The sequence below is a fragment of the Strigops habroptila genome, chromosome 19 (assembly GCF_004027225.2).
Source record: "Strigops habroptila isolate Jane chromosome 19, bStrHab1.2.pri, whole genome shotgun sequence".
Classification (NCBI taxonomy): Eukaryota; Metazoa; Chordata; class Aves; order Psittaciformes; family Psittacidae; genus Strigops; species Strigops habroptila.
Window position 1 is genome coordinate 826,090 of NC_044295.2, and position 15,882 is coordinate 841,971.

Consider the following 15,882-nt stretch of genomic DNA (forward strand, 5'->3'; position numbering starts at 1 on the left):
CAGCCCCAAACCTGCTGTATCCAAGCCCCAATTTACCCCCTTTCAGCCCCACACCACCCTGTCCCCGCAGCAGCTCGTCCTCCCTCCCTAGAAACCAGACACACGTCGGCAGTAGCGTGTTTATTCTCCGCTTATCTTTACAAGGAGCAGGGCAGCCGCGGCCAGCGAGGGGCAGGAGCAGGGTAGGGGGAAGCTGTTCCCGAGGGTCAAATGGTGCAGTTTCCCTCTCCGTAGCGCCGGCACTTCATCACCTTCAGGTAGGTCTCCACCTTGTGCAGGTCCTTCTTGAAGCAGGAGAGCAAGCCGTAGTTCTTCAGCAGCGCATCCTCGGTGCGAAGGTGGATGTCGAATTTGTCGTACGTGGGTTTGAGGATCTGGGGACCCCGCGGGCTCCGGTCCTCCAGTTCCTGTGAGAGGATGGAGAGGTGCCAGGGCATTAGCATCCTCCAAGGGACCCACTGAGGAGGCTCCCACCCGGCTCTTAGAGGGGCTTGGGGCTTTTCCCTCCCACTCTTAATCATATTTCAAACACACTTCTGAGTTTGCATTTACAGGAAGGGTAGTTGTGCAGGGGAGGTGCCAATCAAATTGCTGGGAGGGAGAAGGGAGCTGGGCACGAAGCTGCAGGGAGGGAAGAATGTGTCTTTTGGGGTCTTAAAATAAGAGGATGGGGAACCAGGCAAATAATTCTCTTTTCTCCCACTTTTCCAGTGACCAAAGCTCTAACCCAGACCCAAACCACGTGTATCTGGAGCTGACAGATCTGCAGCCTGCCTCTCCTCCTGCCCTGCTTGCTCACCAACTCACACAGAAAACAGACAGTTTTGGTTAAGTAAACAGTGTTATAAATGGATGAAGTGTGGTTATTTGTCTAGTTTATGTACCCCTTCCCAATGCCCAAGCACATGTCAAATGGAGAGCAAAACCTGGAAGTGATACTCATACATACATCTACATACTCCAGCTGAACGCCAGGACAGGAGATCTCTCTTTACTCTCAGAGCCTGACTTTCAGAGTTATTTTGATGCTAGAAGATGGTAAGTTATTGCCCAGACTCATTCCTCACAGATACAGGTCTCAGAGCTCGCTCTGTGCGCTGACAGGTAAACTTAGTTGTAGAGTAAGCGTAACTGGGAGATAATAAGCAATTTCATTTAAAACAACAGAGCACAAGTGAAGAGTGACCCTTAAGAACATCACTTTCAAGGTCTCAGCAATCTGGGTGCTGCATTCATGTGAAAGAGCATGGGCTTCCACCTGTAGAGACTGACACAGGTTGTTTTATAAAGCACCCTACAAGTCCAAATGCAAAATTCACTCAATTTTGAAGCATTTTGCATGGAGATGCAGCAAACTTTCTGTTGCTGGTTGTACAGCAGATTTAAAAAACTGTGTATGCTTTGGTGCTGGGTTTGGAAAGACTTTGGGTCTGGCCTGTTGTGGTCTGTACTGCTATCTGGCAACAGCAGTGCTATTAACCTTTGGTTTGTGTTTCCTTGTACTCCCCAGTGATGAATTGAATGCAGTAGGACGTAATGATCTCATTATTTTAAGGTAAACAAAGGCCAAAGGATACCACTGGTCTTCAGAGTGGAAGGCGGAGACATTTCTCATGGTCTTTGGATCCCATGGAAGACCCTGAGAGTTGAGTGCTGCGTGTCTAGGAGGTCTTTGTTATTCTGTAGTTATGCTATGTGCTGCAACTTACCCTCATGAGCGCTTGGATCCCTTCTTCCAGGTCCTTTAGTTTTTCATACACCCTGTCTGAGGTGCCAAAAACCAGGTTGTTTGTGAACACCTTGCTTAGGTATTGCACCGGGGTCAGCCAGGACTGGATGAGAACCAGCGAGAACCGGAGAAGCTCCATGTCCTGGAATTAAGAAAAGAAAGGCTCAAAGCTGTGCAGGAGAGAGATTTGGGAGTTACCTGCGAGTCCTGCTCCCTCTGAACCAGCCTGGAGGTGACTCAGAGATGTGCCGCTGCTCCTGCAGCAGACAAAGACAAACTTGCAAGCTGAGGAGCACCACCCAGATGTGTCCTGTGCAGACAATAGCTTTTTTTCCTCATTCTTGGGGTAGGAATATGATTTATAGCATAACCCACAAGAGCCTTTCTTGCTTTATGCAGGGCTTAAATAGTAAAACAGGGAGAGGAGGAATGAAGCACTGAAGTGCTCACAGGTGGAAACCCTCTGTCCCTGGAATGAATCACAGCTGAGCTCTTCAGACAGGCCTGGGCTTGCCCTGGGGAAGAGAACTTACCGATTTCTGCTGGGCATCGTCCTTCCCCGTGGGAGCAGGGATGGTTTCTGAGTAACAAAACGCTGCCTGGGAATTTTTGTTGGCGTGTCTTTGGTCCTCTGGAATATAGGTGCGTTCCTGCAGAGACACCCCAAACACACCCAGATCTGTTGCCTGTGTACTGATCGAAGGCCAGAGACAGTTGCCCAAGCTCTGTTCAGGACAGCTTGCAGAGTTACTCTGCAAGAAGTAAATGTGAGGTGCCTCTGTACAGGCTTGGCAGGTAGGGAGCAGGAGTTTGTATGCTGACGCAATAGCTGCTGCACCTAAAGGTCTTCCTCTCACTCAGCTAAGGTGCTGAGGTGCTAAGGGCTCTCCCAAGGAGCACATCACCCCCAAGGACAGCTCTTGCCAAAGTGACAGCTCATGTCAGCTCCTGGAATCAGCAGGAACTGGATAGTTTTAAGCACTCAGACTTGCCTGGGGCCAAAGGTGATTGACATAGGAAAGTCTTCCAAAATATCTGTGCCATCTCCCACTGCTTCAGGTTTCTCTTTGAGAGAGATCTCAGCCTGTGCAGCAGGTCTGGACATGGGCAGTGATGGCCCTGAGGAGGGAACTGTGCAGGATGAGAGGTGGGGACAGAGCCTGTCCTATCCTATTAAGACCCTTTCTCCTCATCAAGAGCTGAGACTTGAAAAGTCTCTGTTTCTAGGAAGTTACACAGTCCTGAAACCATCAAGCTAATGTGGAGGAGATGCCCGGAGGCCACAACACTTACGAACTCTTTGTATGTCTCAGCAGCCAGGAGGTGAAGGTGCTGAGCCCTCAGCACAGCGTTGGCAAACAGGTTGGAAAGGGGCATGGCCGGGAAGGTGGCAGCTTCCTGTGGCCACTGCAGACCCAGAGCAATCACAGCAAGGAAGAGAGGAGACAACCATGACCCTGCAGCAAAGCAGAGAGCTGAGGTGTTAGTAGTCCTCAAGTGACTGTGCTGAGAAGCAGGCTGGCCCTTGGGGATTGATCCCCAGCCTCTTCTATCAGTGCTGGCCGAGGGCTTCCCTTCCTTGGTGTCTTGTTGGGCTCTGGGGGTGAGCTTAGCCTTCCTCAATCCCTCTCCCCCTTCATCAGCCGTGCCCTCGGGGTTTGTACTGCTTCCAGAGGTACAAGCAGTGTCTTCCTGGCTGAAGAGTTCTTATTGCTCCATGAAACCTAAAGTGCATCTCTCTGTTTTTCCCTAACATGCTCATGTTTTTCCATAGGCCTTGCCTGCATGAGACGAGCACAGTGCACTCCTTGTGGCATGAGCAAGCAGGGGATGGAGAGTACTGGGTGAGAGCCTGGTTGTCTCTCACTTTAGCCTTGGTTTATGCTGTGCTGCTGACATGAAACAGGCTGTGCCTTCACTAGGATGAGAGCTGGTGACATTACCTGTGCTGTGACCAGCTGCTCTTGCTCTCTGGGACATACCTGGAGAGTTTGGTGATCTTTGTCAAGCCTAAAGGTTTTCAGCCTGTGACATCTAACTCACACAAGTGTCTATCTGTGCTTGCAAAGACCACAGAGTTAACCTCAGACAAATACCCTTCGATGGGGGAATGCCCTGGAGCCTGTAGGATTTTGATGTACGCATTAGATATCATCCTGATCCCCACTTTAAGTTCTGAATATGAGGTTTAATATCCCTGCCAACATTTATGTTAATAATAACTATTAGAACTGTGTCTTGATCTTGTTCTTCATGTTTTCCACCCTCTCCTTGTCCAGTTTAGGCTAAAGACTACCTGAGTTATTTCATGGATTAAAGTGACACTGTAGGGAAAAGTGTCCTTTTGCATTGATTTATAAGTTGCCACATTTTCATTTAAGGCTGGCGCTGAGTGTGTACAGCCCACCACAGTACCATCATCTTCATCTCCCCTCATCCCCTCCCCTCAGAGTATGCAGCAGCACTGGCAATCATAGAATCCCAGCCTGGTTTGGGTTGGAAGGGACCTCAAAGCTCCTCCAGCCCCAACCCCCTGCCACGGGCAGGGACACCTTCCACTAGAGCAGGTTGCTCCAAGCCCCTGTGTCCAACCTGGCCTTGAACACTGCCAGGGATGGGGCAGCCACAGCTTCTCTGGGCACCCTGTGCCAGCGCCTCAGCACCCTCACAGGGAAGAGCTTCTGCCTCAGAGCTCATCTCAATCTCCCCTCTGGCAGGTTAAAGCCATTCCCCTTGGCCTGTCCCTACAGGCCCTTGTCCAAAGCCCCTCTCCAGGCTTCCTGGAGCCCCTTTAGGCACTGGAGCTGCTCTAAAGTCTCCCTTTAAAACTGAAATAAAGGAAAGTACCTGGAGCCATTTCTGCCCGGCGAGTTGCTCAGGTGTTGCTTGACAGTGAAGGTTTCCTCCTTTCATCTAGGCTGGTGAAGGCGACTATTGAGCCATCCCTTATATAGCAGGGGGTCTGTTTAAAATGTATATATGTGTCATGATCACAACAACATCTCTGTATCTTCTCTGTGCATAAATGCACAAGTGTTCGCAATGGTGCTCCCTAATCACAGTCATTTATACATAGATGGAAAGGTTGGGGAGGTTGTTTGCCTGGGGATGATTTTGCCATATTCTGCTGTTTATTACAAATAAAAGTTTCTTCATCATAGGAAGACCCATCCCAAGATCAGATCAGTGCTTTTACAGGGGGGAACTTGCAGTGTCCATCTGATTTCCCTGCCTGCCTCTGCAGCCTTGGCCGGGCTGATGGGCCAGTTTGGGAGATCTGACTTGAAGCAAGTGGGATATTTTCCCCTTTATTGTGAGCAGGGATGGATGTTGTCAGGTGAATCCTATTCCTGACAAGTCATTTCTTTCAATTTCTACCAAAATTGTAAAACTTCGGCAAATAGTTTTGGTGACCTGGTTTGCCATAGGGATGATAAATTGCTGTCATAGCCAGGGGCTTGTGCAGGTACCAGCCTGCCCACTGCAAATCCAGCTGCCAGAGCTCTGTGAGGTTTCTCATCCTCAGCTGGACAAAGCAAGGAGAGGATCTCATTATGAGCATCTTCCTGCTCTTGTCTGAGATGCAAACATGAAATATCTCTGGATTAAGCCGGGGGCTGGTGTGGAAAGGAGGTAGAGAGATGAGGAAGAGATGGGGAAAAGGAGGTGGGGAAGAGGAACTGAGGAAGAGGAGATGGGCAGGAGGAGAGGGAGAAGAGGAGATGGGGAAGGGGAGATGGGCAAGAGGACATGTCACAGCACACCTATCCCTGCTTTTGGGCAAACCAAGACAGAACCTGGGATGGGCAACTCCAAGGGAGGCTTAAAGGACTTTTACTCCCCATGAGGTGACGATTGCCTCAAACCATGCTGTTTCAGCCCTTCGTTCTGGGTTCTGGGATGGTTCCCTGGTCACGGTGCTGATGTAGCTCCCCCAGGCCCTGGATTTGCTGTGCCCCCCGGCATGGCTCTGGTTTCCCGGAGGCAGCATCATCACTGGGGCTGCTGGAGCAGAGGGTGCAAGAGCTGGTTAATAAACATGCCCAGGAGAGCGTGGTCTGTTCCAAGAAGCCCCCGGGTGTTTGCTCGCTGGAGACGTGGTGCTGTCGCAGAGTAAATGTCAGTCCCTAGAGCAAAGGGAACAGTGGGTCCTGCAGCTATCAGGTATCCCGTCACCCAATAGCCAGCAACATCTGGGGGTGTTTTTCTACTCCAGATCGTGTTTAAATATGTCAATATTTGTCAGAGGCGAGCAGGGCAGCAGGTACCCCAGCCCAGCACAGCCTCTGCTGCCTCTTAATGACGATGTTCTACCACTGCAGCTGCATTGGTGCAGCACCAGGGACCCGAGTCCTGCCCATCACTTGCTGCCCTGCTGCTCTCTCAGTAAAAGCATGGTGGTAAATCACAGAATCCCAGCCTGGTTTGGGTTGGAAGGGACCTTAAAGGTCCTCCAGTTCCAACCCTCTGCCATGGAGAGGGTTGCAGCCAAGCATGGACATACCAGGATGATCCAGCCTGTGCGGTGCCCCTGAGGCTTGGTTTGTTCCCGGTCATCTCTAGGCATTAAATGAGGCAGAAGTGCTGTGGAGAAGGCAGTGCCACTGGGAAGTGCTGGGCTGGGCACACACAGGCGACTGGCAGAACTACAGTTGCATCAGCAACTCTCAAATACCAGCTTGGCATGTTTTAGTGTTTCAAATGCCTGCATTTGTGACCCAAAGCAGCATCTCATAAAGCAGTGTGACACTCTTGGACTTTCCAAGTTCCTTTTCTTCTTTGGAAGAGAAAAAAACCCTCAATTCTCTTCAGGGTGGTCCCATGTCTGCCTTACCCTGAGCATCGCCAGCAGCATCTGAACAAGTGAAGCAACTTTCCATTCTGGAATGGGGGTGTGGAGAAGTCTATGGCTGCTCTTGGCTCTACCTCCCAGCCTGTGCTCAGGGCCCTCATGGAGTGAGGTTTGGTTTCTAGCTGAGCTGGACCCATGAGAAGCTGCTCCTTAATCCCAGGGCACTGACATTGGCACCAGGGTTGTGGAACACTTGGAGACCGGGCACGGCAGGATGGAGGAGGATGTGAATTTACCCATTACCTTTATTAGGACTTCAAAAAGCAGTTGGACAGTTGTGTCCCACAATGTACATCTTTCCCATAAGTTCTGAGGTCGCACGTGTCCCTCAGCATGGGGACATCCTTGTGACACGGGCCAGCTCTTGGCTGGAGAGGAGCAAGACCCACTGGGCGAGAGCTGTCTCCCCACCTTATCCTCTAGTCTTTGGGGAGAATGAGGTGGTTTTGGAGGATCCTCCACCTCAGAGAGCTGCTGGACACATCCATGGCTGAAAAGCTAACAGTGGCCCAAAATCCTCTTTATCATCCACATGGTGCTGCTCACCTTGGCTCCTCTGCCAGGGCTGCAGTGGGGTCTTGCAGGCCAGGAGGGTCCTTGTAGCGCACAGAGTGACCATTCCTGGTCCTCTCCATCCCAGGGATGGGGGGGCTGCAGCAGACCCACCACCCACCGTGGTACTTGTGTGGCATTATCCATGCAGGAGCTCAGTGCTGTGGTGTGGGTCTGCCAGGGGTTTGGGGCCCGTTTGGTACTGGGGGGTTTGGAGGTGTCTCCTAATTTCTACATAGGCTTTAGGGGTTTAGCAGGACTTGGGCTCTGTGCAGGGGCGCTGGAGGTGGTTTGTAACCCGGGATCACACCTGGGATCCAGGCACCCATCAGAGCTGTGGTCCAGGGCAGGAGCTGGGGCTAGTCCCTGTGGATGCTGGTGGTGGGTGCAGGACACCTCACTCTTCTCCTGGGTGCTCCCCAACTGTCCACTTGGCCTTCACATCCCGGAAAGGAGTGATGTCCTCATAGGTGGCTATCTGCTCCACTTCCAGGCCCTGCAGCAAGAAAGAGGTTGAGACATGGGACAGGGACCATGGTTTCACCCACAGCACATAGAATCATGGAATCAACCAGGTTGGAAAAGACCTTTAAACTCATCCAGTCCAACCATTCCCCAGCACTGCCAAGGCCACCACTAACCCATGGCACTGGGGGCCTCGTCCACATGGCTTGTGAACACTTCTGGGACCCCCAAGTGGGGACCCATGTCCAGGGTGTTCCCCCAGACACTGGGGCAGCTTCTGAGAGGGGATGGAGATAGATGGCTGGATGTGCTCAGAGCTTGGCTTGGTTTTATGAGCAGCTCTTTACAGCTGATGTGCAACAGGCGCTGGAGAGGAAGATATCCTGATGTGCCCTGCAAGGGCTGGTGGTGCCTGTCAGACACCAGCAAGGGCACGAGGCTCTCTCAAAGCTCAGGCTGATATTCCAGAGGTACTTCTCTAATGAATGCAGCATTACCTCATAGGTGTGGTCCTCCTCCAGGCTTTCCTTGCCTTCACCCTGTGGAGAGGAGAGTCACAGGTTGGGTGTCAGCACCCAGCAGGATCACCCATCCCCTGTCCCCAGCCTCGTGCCCCACTTCCACAGGCAGATCCACAGTCCCACACTGTGATTTAGATGCTTATTTTCCCACTTGAGGTAGCCACACTCTCATGGAGCACCCCAAACCCAGCCCTGCTCGTCCCTGTCCATAGTAGCGTCCTGCCTGGGATGCAGGACACCGCTATGAGCACTGTGGGGACATCCCCACTGCTGGAGATGCTGCCACTTACTTTATTGAGGAAGAGGAGTATGGGGATGCTGATGAAGATGACGAGCAGGATGGACTGGATGATGATGATGGTATCTTTCAGGGTGTTCCTGTTCTGCACCTGCCTGATGTTACTGTGACCTGGGAGCAACAGCACAGGGATAGCTCCAAGATCCACCTCCAAGTGTCAGCAAGAGCAGATGGGGGGGGACAAGGGTGACAAGCTCTCCCCATTGGGAGAGACCAGAGCACTGCAAACTGCCATCAGGGACCAGCTCTGGGATGGGACACCTTAGGCAGGACCCACCACTAGCCACGACCAGGGAGAGTCTGGTTTATTAGGGGAATGCACCCCCTGGGGTGGTTTTCTGCATGACGGACGTGCCAGGGCAAACTAGTGAAGGTTCTCCTGCCCCTTGGTGGTTGGCAATGAGCAAAGAAACCTCTGTGGTGCCATAGAGCATCTACAGTTGTACCTGAAGGGGTCCCACCAGCATGGGGAGATGTGGGTGCACAGGAGCATGATGTGGGGTTCACATGGAGGGGGAAAGGGTGAGAGAGGGAGAAGGAGCATCTCTTGGGGTGCAAGGAGGATGAGGAGCTCCCACTCACTCAGGACTTTGAGCTCTGTCCCACAGTAGTGCGGCCGCTGCTGCTCCGCCGTGAGGTTCTTCCTGTCACACACGTAGATGCCGTTGTCCTCGTAGGTGATGCCGGAGATGGTGAAGCTGATGAAGTTGCCTGTTGTCTGGACGCTGTAGCGGGAGGTGCTGTTACCCAGCTCGTAGAAGTCGTCGCTGCCGTCCACCAGTTTGTACCACTGGATGCTGTGGGGGTCCTCAAAGTAGCAGATGAACTGGACGGTAGTGTTCTTCTTGGCCCCCACATAGCGCGGGTACTGCTTCACTGTGATGCACTCGCTGTCTGCCAGGGGACAAGGGTGGTCATGGGGAGCAGGAACCCTGCTCCCACAAGACACCCCCCCTCCCCAGCATCTCCCAAATCATCAACTTCTCATTTCTATGGATTATGCTGCTTTGGAGCAGTCAGCTTGGTTTTGGTGACTTGTGATCATCTGGAGGTGGAAACCAGAGACTTTTGGTTTAACAGAAACTCAATTTTCAGTGGGAATGGCCTCACTTAATACTTTTTTGCTTCTCCCACCCCCCTCTATGTACCTCCTGTTAGTCCCAGCTCCAAAATCACAGCCTGTGCTGGCGCACACCACAGAGCCTTTGCTACGACAGACCCATCTCCCCAGTTGGCTTCTCTCCCAGGCCCACAGTTCTGATTTTACTGTGTTTTGTATTTTTAGCCCGTGTTTTCGGTTGCAGAGTTCATGCTTAATACCCCGTGGGTGGGAATGACACAAACACCGTGTGATGACTCCAGTGCCTGCTCCCAAGGCACAGCTTGTTCATGCGACGTGCTCTGCAAGCGCAGACAAGAAACGTGTGTGTGCTTAGGGAAGACAAAGCAGATGTGGCTTTGCAGAGGGAGAGCAAAGAGCAGGGCTGGGGGAATGCTACCGGGGAGGTCACAGCCTGGGAATTGCCTTTGCGATGGAGGAGGCCGGTGAGTGATGGGACATCTCCCATACCTTTGTGGCATAGCTAGTGGGGATGGAAAGGACATGTAGGGATAGAGCCCAGAGGTTACCTGTGCTGTTCCAGGTGCTGTTGGCTGCTGAGATCCCACCTGCAAGACAGGAGACAATCCCTAAGGTAGCAGCCAAGAGCCCACATAGGACAAGCCTGTGTAGATGTCCCACATGGGATGGCATGTACCATGGGTCCTTCATGACCACTCCATACAGCACGGGGTGCTTGGGAGCACCAACTCATCAACTCAGGACACGGGGCAGCACAGAATTGAGTACAACCCCTTCTATTTCCATCCCATCTCCTGAATCTTCTCTAACTAAGCTGCTTTCTGGTTGACATCCCAATGAAACCTGCCTTTGCTATTAATATCCCCTAGTCTGGCACCTCTCAGACAGACTCACGCCTCTTCATTTACACTCCCCATCTTCTCAGTCAAGCAGAAACACTTTCCCTGCTGGGACTTCCCTGTCCTTGCAGCCCCGTGATGGCCGGGGGGGTCCTCACACCCTGGGACCATGCAGCCCCCCTGGGATGAGTCTGGATGGAGCTGTGGGACCTGCGATGCAGTGCAGGAAGTGGGGCAAGGCGGGGACCCCCCAGCACCCATGGGTGCCCCTGTCACAGCTCCAGTGCCCCTGTGCCTTGGTTCCTCTTGCTGCAGCTGGGCAGGAAGCACCAGCCCTGTTTACTGCAGCGCTTCAGTGCCCAGCTCCATCCGTGCGACCAAGGTTGGCCAAACCCTGCTGTGAGGAGGCTGGCAGGGAGGTGGGGCTGCACCACCTCCTGAAAGGAGGAGAAGGAAGGAAGGAAGAAGAAGAAAGAAGAAAAAGAAGAAGAGAAGAAGAAAAGGAAGATGAAAAAGAACAAAATGAACAAGAAAGAAGAACAAGAAGAAGAAAACAAAGAAAAAGGAGAAAGAAGAAGGAAGAAGGATAAAGGAAGAAGGAAGAAGGAAGATTCAATGCCTTTGCCCCAAGCCTTGCCACCCTGCTGCAGACCTCCCTTCCCCAAACAGCAGCCCACAGGGACCTCCTGCTCCAGAGCCTTTTCCAGGTCCATGCTGCTCTGTTCACCTCCAGCACCGCCATCTCTGCAGGAAAACTCTCCCCTCCAGCCCCGTTTCATTTCTTTTTGAGATGGGAGATGCACCTTGTCCGGGCTGTGCTGGGTACATGTCCCTGCCACCCACGGTCCTGCTGCCAGCCGGACACAGGCCTTTGCTCTCCATGATTTGTTGGTGTTTCTAAGTGAAGACTAGGCTGGTCCCTCACCCTGAGAGCCCTCACACCCCTCAAAGCCCAGAAGGTGTCTCTGTCCATGGCAGGGGTTTGGAACTGGATGAGCTTTAAGGTCCCTTCCAACCCAAACCAGGCTGGGATTCTATGGTTTCCATTGCAGACACGGGTGGGCTGAGCTTCCACTGTCCTCCCTCAAAGCCAACATGAGAGCCAGGATGAAACCCCGTGATTCCAATCCGTGCATGGGGATGCAAAGGGGAACAGCACAGGGATGTTCACACAGGGCCCACAGATCAGCCCAGAAAGCCTTTTTCCTCCCATTTCTCCTTTGCTTTCGGGCACTGAGCCCCATGAAGCAAAGGGATGAGGCTTGGCTGTGGCCTCAGTGATGTGCTGACCTCTGAGAGCAAGGAATGGTAAAAAACCACCCAAGAACCCTTCTTCTTTCCTGCCACCTGCAACCACAGCTCGAACCGGGCTCCAGCCAAAGCCAATGGGCTGCCCAAAGGGTCCCATCCCTGCACCCAATGGGAAGTAAAACCTGGAACCCGAGGCATCGAGCCCCCGTGGGTCCTCCTTTGCCCCAGTGCCCCCTGGTGTGGCTTTGCAGCAGCGCTGAGAGCAGCGATCGCAAAGTTCAATGCATGGAAAGCAGAGCTGGGTGAAGCCCCTCGTTGCACTAAGCAAGGGACACGCGCCGGCGCATCGTGGGTGCACGTTTCCTTGCTCTGGAACACAACCCCTGTGTTTAACACCTACCTGTGACCAGAGCCATCACCCAGAGGTTCAGCTGCAGCACCCAGAGCCTGCTGCAGAAATCAGCCATCTCTCACTGCCAACAGCAGGGACACATCCAGTCCTGTCTCTTGCTCCTATGGAACACGGCAGCTGCTCCAGCCGGCTCGGCCTCTGTACCTAAAAATGGCAAAGCTGCTGTACACGAGACAGCCCCTTTCCTGCTCATGTAAATGCTCCTCGATAGGGACTTTCCCCTTGGGGATGGTTTTGAATGTGACACAGACACTGGGGCAGCCGGCGCCTGCGCCCTGGGCACCATCCAGCCTCGTGTCCCTGGGCTGTGCTTGCCATGTTTTGGCATTGTTTGATGGAGGTGGCCACAACTGGGGTGGGTCTGCACCAGAACCAGAGATGAGCCCATCTCCAAAGCACTCAGCGATGCAAAACCTGGGCTGAGCACAGGGAATGGGCCCAGGGAGCAGGATGTGACCATTGACACTGCCACATCCCTGAGGAGTAGAGGATGGGGGTGACCCCAGAGTTGCACCCCAGCTCCATGGCAAGGGTAGATCCCCCGGGGCATTTAGTGCTGCAGGTGATGTGCAGGGGTTGATGGTGAGAGCAGGAATGGGGTGGAAAGAGGGAATGTTTGTGCTCGTTGTGGGGATCAGTGGTATCCATGTCGCATCCTGCATCCCTGCCGCCATCCTTCCAGGGAAGAGTGAAATCTAGGAGAGGAGAGAGGTGGCCAAAACAAGGTGTCACTTCCCTGAGCACCAGCCATGCCCCCTCCTTCTTCATGCCCTGTTTGCCATGACCAAGACCCTTCTCCATGAGTCCTTTGAGATGGGCAGCCCCTGGGGAAGCACAGTGTGACACCCCTGGTGAGCTCTGTCTGCCTTTGCTCTGACACAGGAACATGGTTTCCCTCCATGCCGTGCCCTCGGGCTGCTGCGGGTGAGCACTGAACTGTAACTCCATGTGCAAAACACTCTTGGGTACTTCTGCCAGCCATGCTGGTCCCCAGAGCCCAGGTCTCTGCCTGGGGCCTCCCCAGACCTTCATCTGCTGTGCTTTTGGTGGGGGTTTTGCCAGTTCTGAACAACCAGCAGCTGCTGGGAACCAGCCCGAGCCTCACCTGGTGTGCAGGGGGGCATGAAGCGAGAAGAAATAAAGGTTTCCAGAGAAAGGCTGGTCCCAGGAGGGAGAAAGAGATGATGGGAGAGGTGCTTCCTGGCAGAGCAGGCGGGCCGTGCTGTGCATGGTGCTGTACATTGGTTCTGCTGCCATCACCGCAGGTCTTGCTGGAGAAAGCATAGCCTCCTGTGACAACCTGCAAGGCAAAAGCAACAAGGGATGCCCTGTGCTCAGAGGCACTGGATGGGCTTTCATCGAGCCCCGGGGATAGAGATGGGAGCTGTGACAGCAACGCTGGAGGTGCCTGGGACAGTCCTGCAAGGCCGAACCAGGAGCAGGGCACAAACTAGAGGATTTGCAGTGACAGTGACAGCCAAATTGCCCCACTGCACAGCCTGCAGGCTCCTTGGTGCCCTCAGATGCAGACCTGGTCCAGGGGTCTTAGTCTCCCCTTGAAGTCCCCTGTGCTTGCAGTACCCAGCGGCATGGGATGTAGGGGACCTGATGGTCTCATGGGGATGGTCCTGTGTCCTTCCTCAGGGCCACCCTGGCTCCCTTGGGGCAGAGCAGAGCTGCTGCCAGGCAGCTGCACCCTTTCCCTGCCCATTCCTATTCATCAGGGCTTGGGTTTCACTGCTGTCCTTTCCCCCTCCGCAAGAGGACGGGGACAGTGAGTTGTGCCACCTCCTCCCTCCATCCCTGGTACCACGATGCTCTCACTTGAATGACGCCAGCCCTGGGACGAGCTGTTCCAGCGAGAGCAAAAACACAGCGGCAAGGCTGTGCCATGGCCCTGGGGACGTCAGCGGGTCCTGGGTCACCTCCTGCTCCAGCCACACATTGACGCAGACACCTCCTTTGCCCACCACTGCCTTCTCCGCATGATGATAAACTGCTCCTGCGTGGCTGTGGGGCAGGTTTGGCCCCACAGAGCCTGGCATGGGGTAGCTCAGGGGATCTGCGCCTCCTCCAAGCCCACCCCTCTCCTTGGTTGAGCCTGAAGCAGCATCTCCTATAGCTCCTAGAGTCAGGGCTCCTTGCTGTGAGGCACCGAGAGGTACTTGTTCATAGAATCCCAGACTGGTTTGGGTTGAAGGGACCTTAAAGCTCCTCCAGTTCCAACCCCTGCCATGGGCAGGGACACCTTCCACTAGAGCAGGTTGCTCCAAGCCCCTGTGTCCAACCTGGCCTTGAATCCACTCTGGGGTCTGTCCTGGGTTGGAAGTGCTGGTGGGGGACACAGCCCAGGGGTCTTCTTGTGTAGGATGGGACCACCAGGTCCTGCTGAGGATGGCAGGTCCAGCCAATGCCATGCCCAGGGGCTCCTTGTATCTGCCCTGGAGCAAAGGGAGGGGGACTTTCAGCCTTCCCAGGGGCAGGGAAAACATTTTCCCCCTCTAACACACACCAATGCAGTTTGTATCGTAATAATAGACCATTTACAGTTGTTTATTTTAAGAAATGTACAAAGAAAAAGGCTTTATCTCACACAAATCCTGCTCTTGGGCATTTTCCCCATCACTGACAACATATACGTACAAGCAGCATCGATTGTGAACCACAATCTGGGCTGGAAACCACTGTGCCACGGATGCTTCCCATGCAAACACCATTTAAAGCAGCTCAGGCTCCTATTCCAGGGAGCATCACCCTATGCAACATGGAAATGGAAGAACAACACTACGGGATGAGCAGAGCGACCCTGGCTCTGCCACCTGGCCGACAGCGCGTGGATGCAAAGCAAGCTCAGCACCGCTCCTGGCCAGCCTGAACATGGGGCATCCAAAACGGCTCAGCGCCAAAGCAGCCCGAGCAAAACTCATTCTACTAATGATACAAAAAGACAGACCCTTTGGCTTTAAGAAGCAGCCCTTGTTTTAACTGGAAGAGGTTTTGGTTCATGTTGGTTTTGATCTCAAGAGGATTTTTTTCCCCTTTTGAAAGCAGGAGGCCCAGAAATGAGCTGAAGAGCAGCAAAACCCTTTATCTTTGGGAAAACGCTCCTCTGCTGGGAGGTTGCTGGTGAGGACCTGCCTGGCCCCTCTGCAGAGAGCCCAGCATGTGCCACCGGGTCCCCTCCGGAGCCCCAGCCACATGAAGGGTGCTCAGCCCGAGTACTTTGGTAGGAGCATTCATCGCATTAAGGCCCCTGGTGCTCGGTGGGATTTAAGGGGTCCCATTGAAGCAGCCTCTTGCAAGGACCATTCAAGCACCTTCTCCAATCCCTAGGGATGAGTCTCATTAATTAACACTAACCAAGAGCGCTCCAGTGGGACATTTCCTCTTGCTGTGGGGCTTGAAGAAACCCCAGAGGGTTTTGTTACAGGGACTGGGGACTCTTGGAGGAGGTTTTCCAAGCCCTACCTTTGTCCGTGGCTTTCCTGCCACAAAACCTGGATGAAAGGGGAAAACGAAGAGGAAGCATGACTATAAATACTGTTTACATTCGTACTGTAGAGACCTGAATGATTTATGATTTCAATGCATATTTCAGAGACCTTTAAAAACTGATAGTTAACCCTGAGAACATATCTGCAGATGCTTTGTTTTGGCTATGCAAACAAATCTTTAAGACATAATTGCACTTTCTCTGTATATAACAAAAGAAATAATCCATCAAGCTTATTCAAATAGTCAAAAGAAAGGTGCTAATTTAAGACATTGGAGATTTTTGTTCACAAAACCTTGTCTTTTCTGTAATTATTCTTAATATTATTTCACTTGGCTCATCTTTCACCGGCTACTCAGCTGCACTCTGGAAGAATAATATACAAGAAA

The 15,882-nt window shown here is 53.0% G+C and overlaps 2 protein-coding genes across 2 annotated transcripts; both read right to left on the reverse strand.

Moving 5' to 3' along the window:
* Nucleotides 1-105: 105 nt before the first annotated feature.
* On the reverse strand, nt 106-4,644 carry GH1 (growth hormone 1). Its single transcript, XM_030508656.1, has 5 exons — nt 4,577-4,644; nt 3,023-3,186; nt 2,263-2,379; nt 1,710-1,871; nt 106-407 (listed from the first exon to the last, which is right to left on the reverse strand). Exons 1-5 carry the CDS (start codon nt 4,584-4,586, stop codon nt 207-209), a joined length of 654 nt encoding a protein of 217 aa, XP_030364516.1. The 5' UTR covers nt 4,587-4,644; the 3' UTR covers nt 106-206.
* Nucleotides 4,645-6,808: 2,164 nt separating this feature from the next.
* On the reverse strand, nt 6,809-12,152 carry CD79B (CD79b molecule). Its single transcript, XM_030508655.1, has 6 exons — nt 11,989-12,152; nt 10,047-10,085; nt 9,000-9,311; nt 8,410-8,528; nt 8,096-8,137; nt 6,809-7,629 (listed from the first exon to the last, which is right to left on the reverse strand). Exons 1-6 carry the CDS (start codon nt 12,053-12,055, stop codon nt 7,531-7,533), a joined length of 678 nt encoding a protein of 225 aa, XP_030364515.1. The 5' UTR covers nt 12,056-12,152; the 3' UTR covers nt 6,809-7,530.
* Between the last annotated feature and the right edge of the window lie 3,730 nt (nt 12,153-15,882).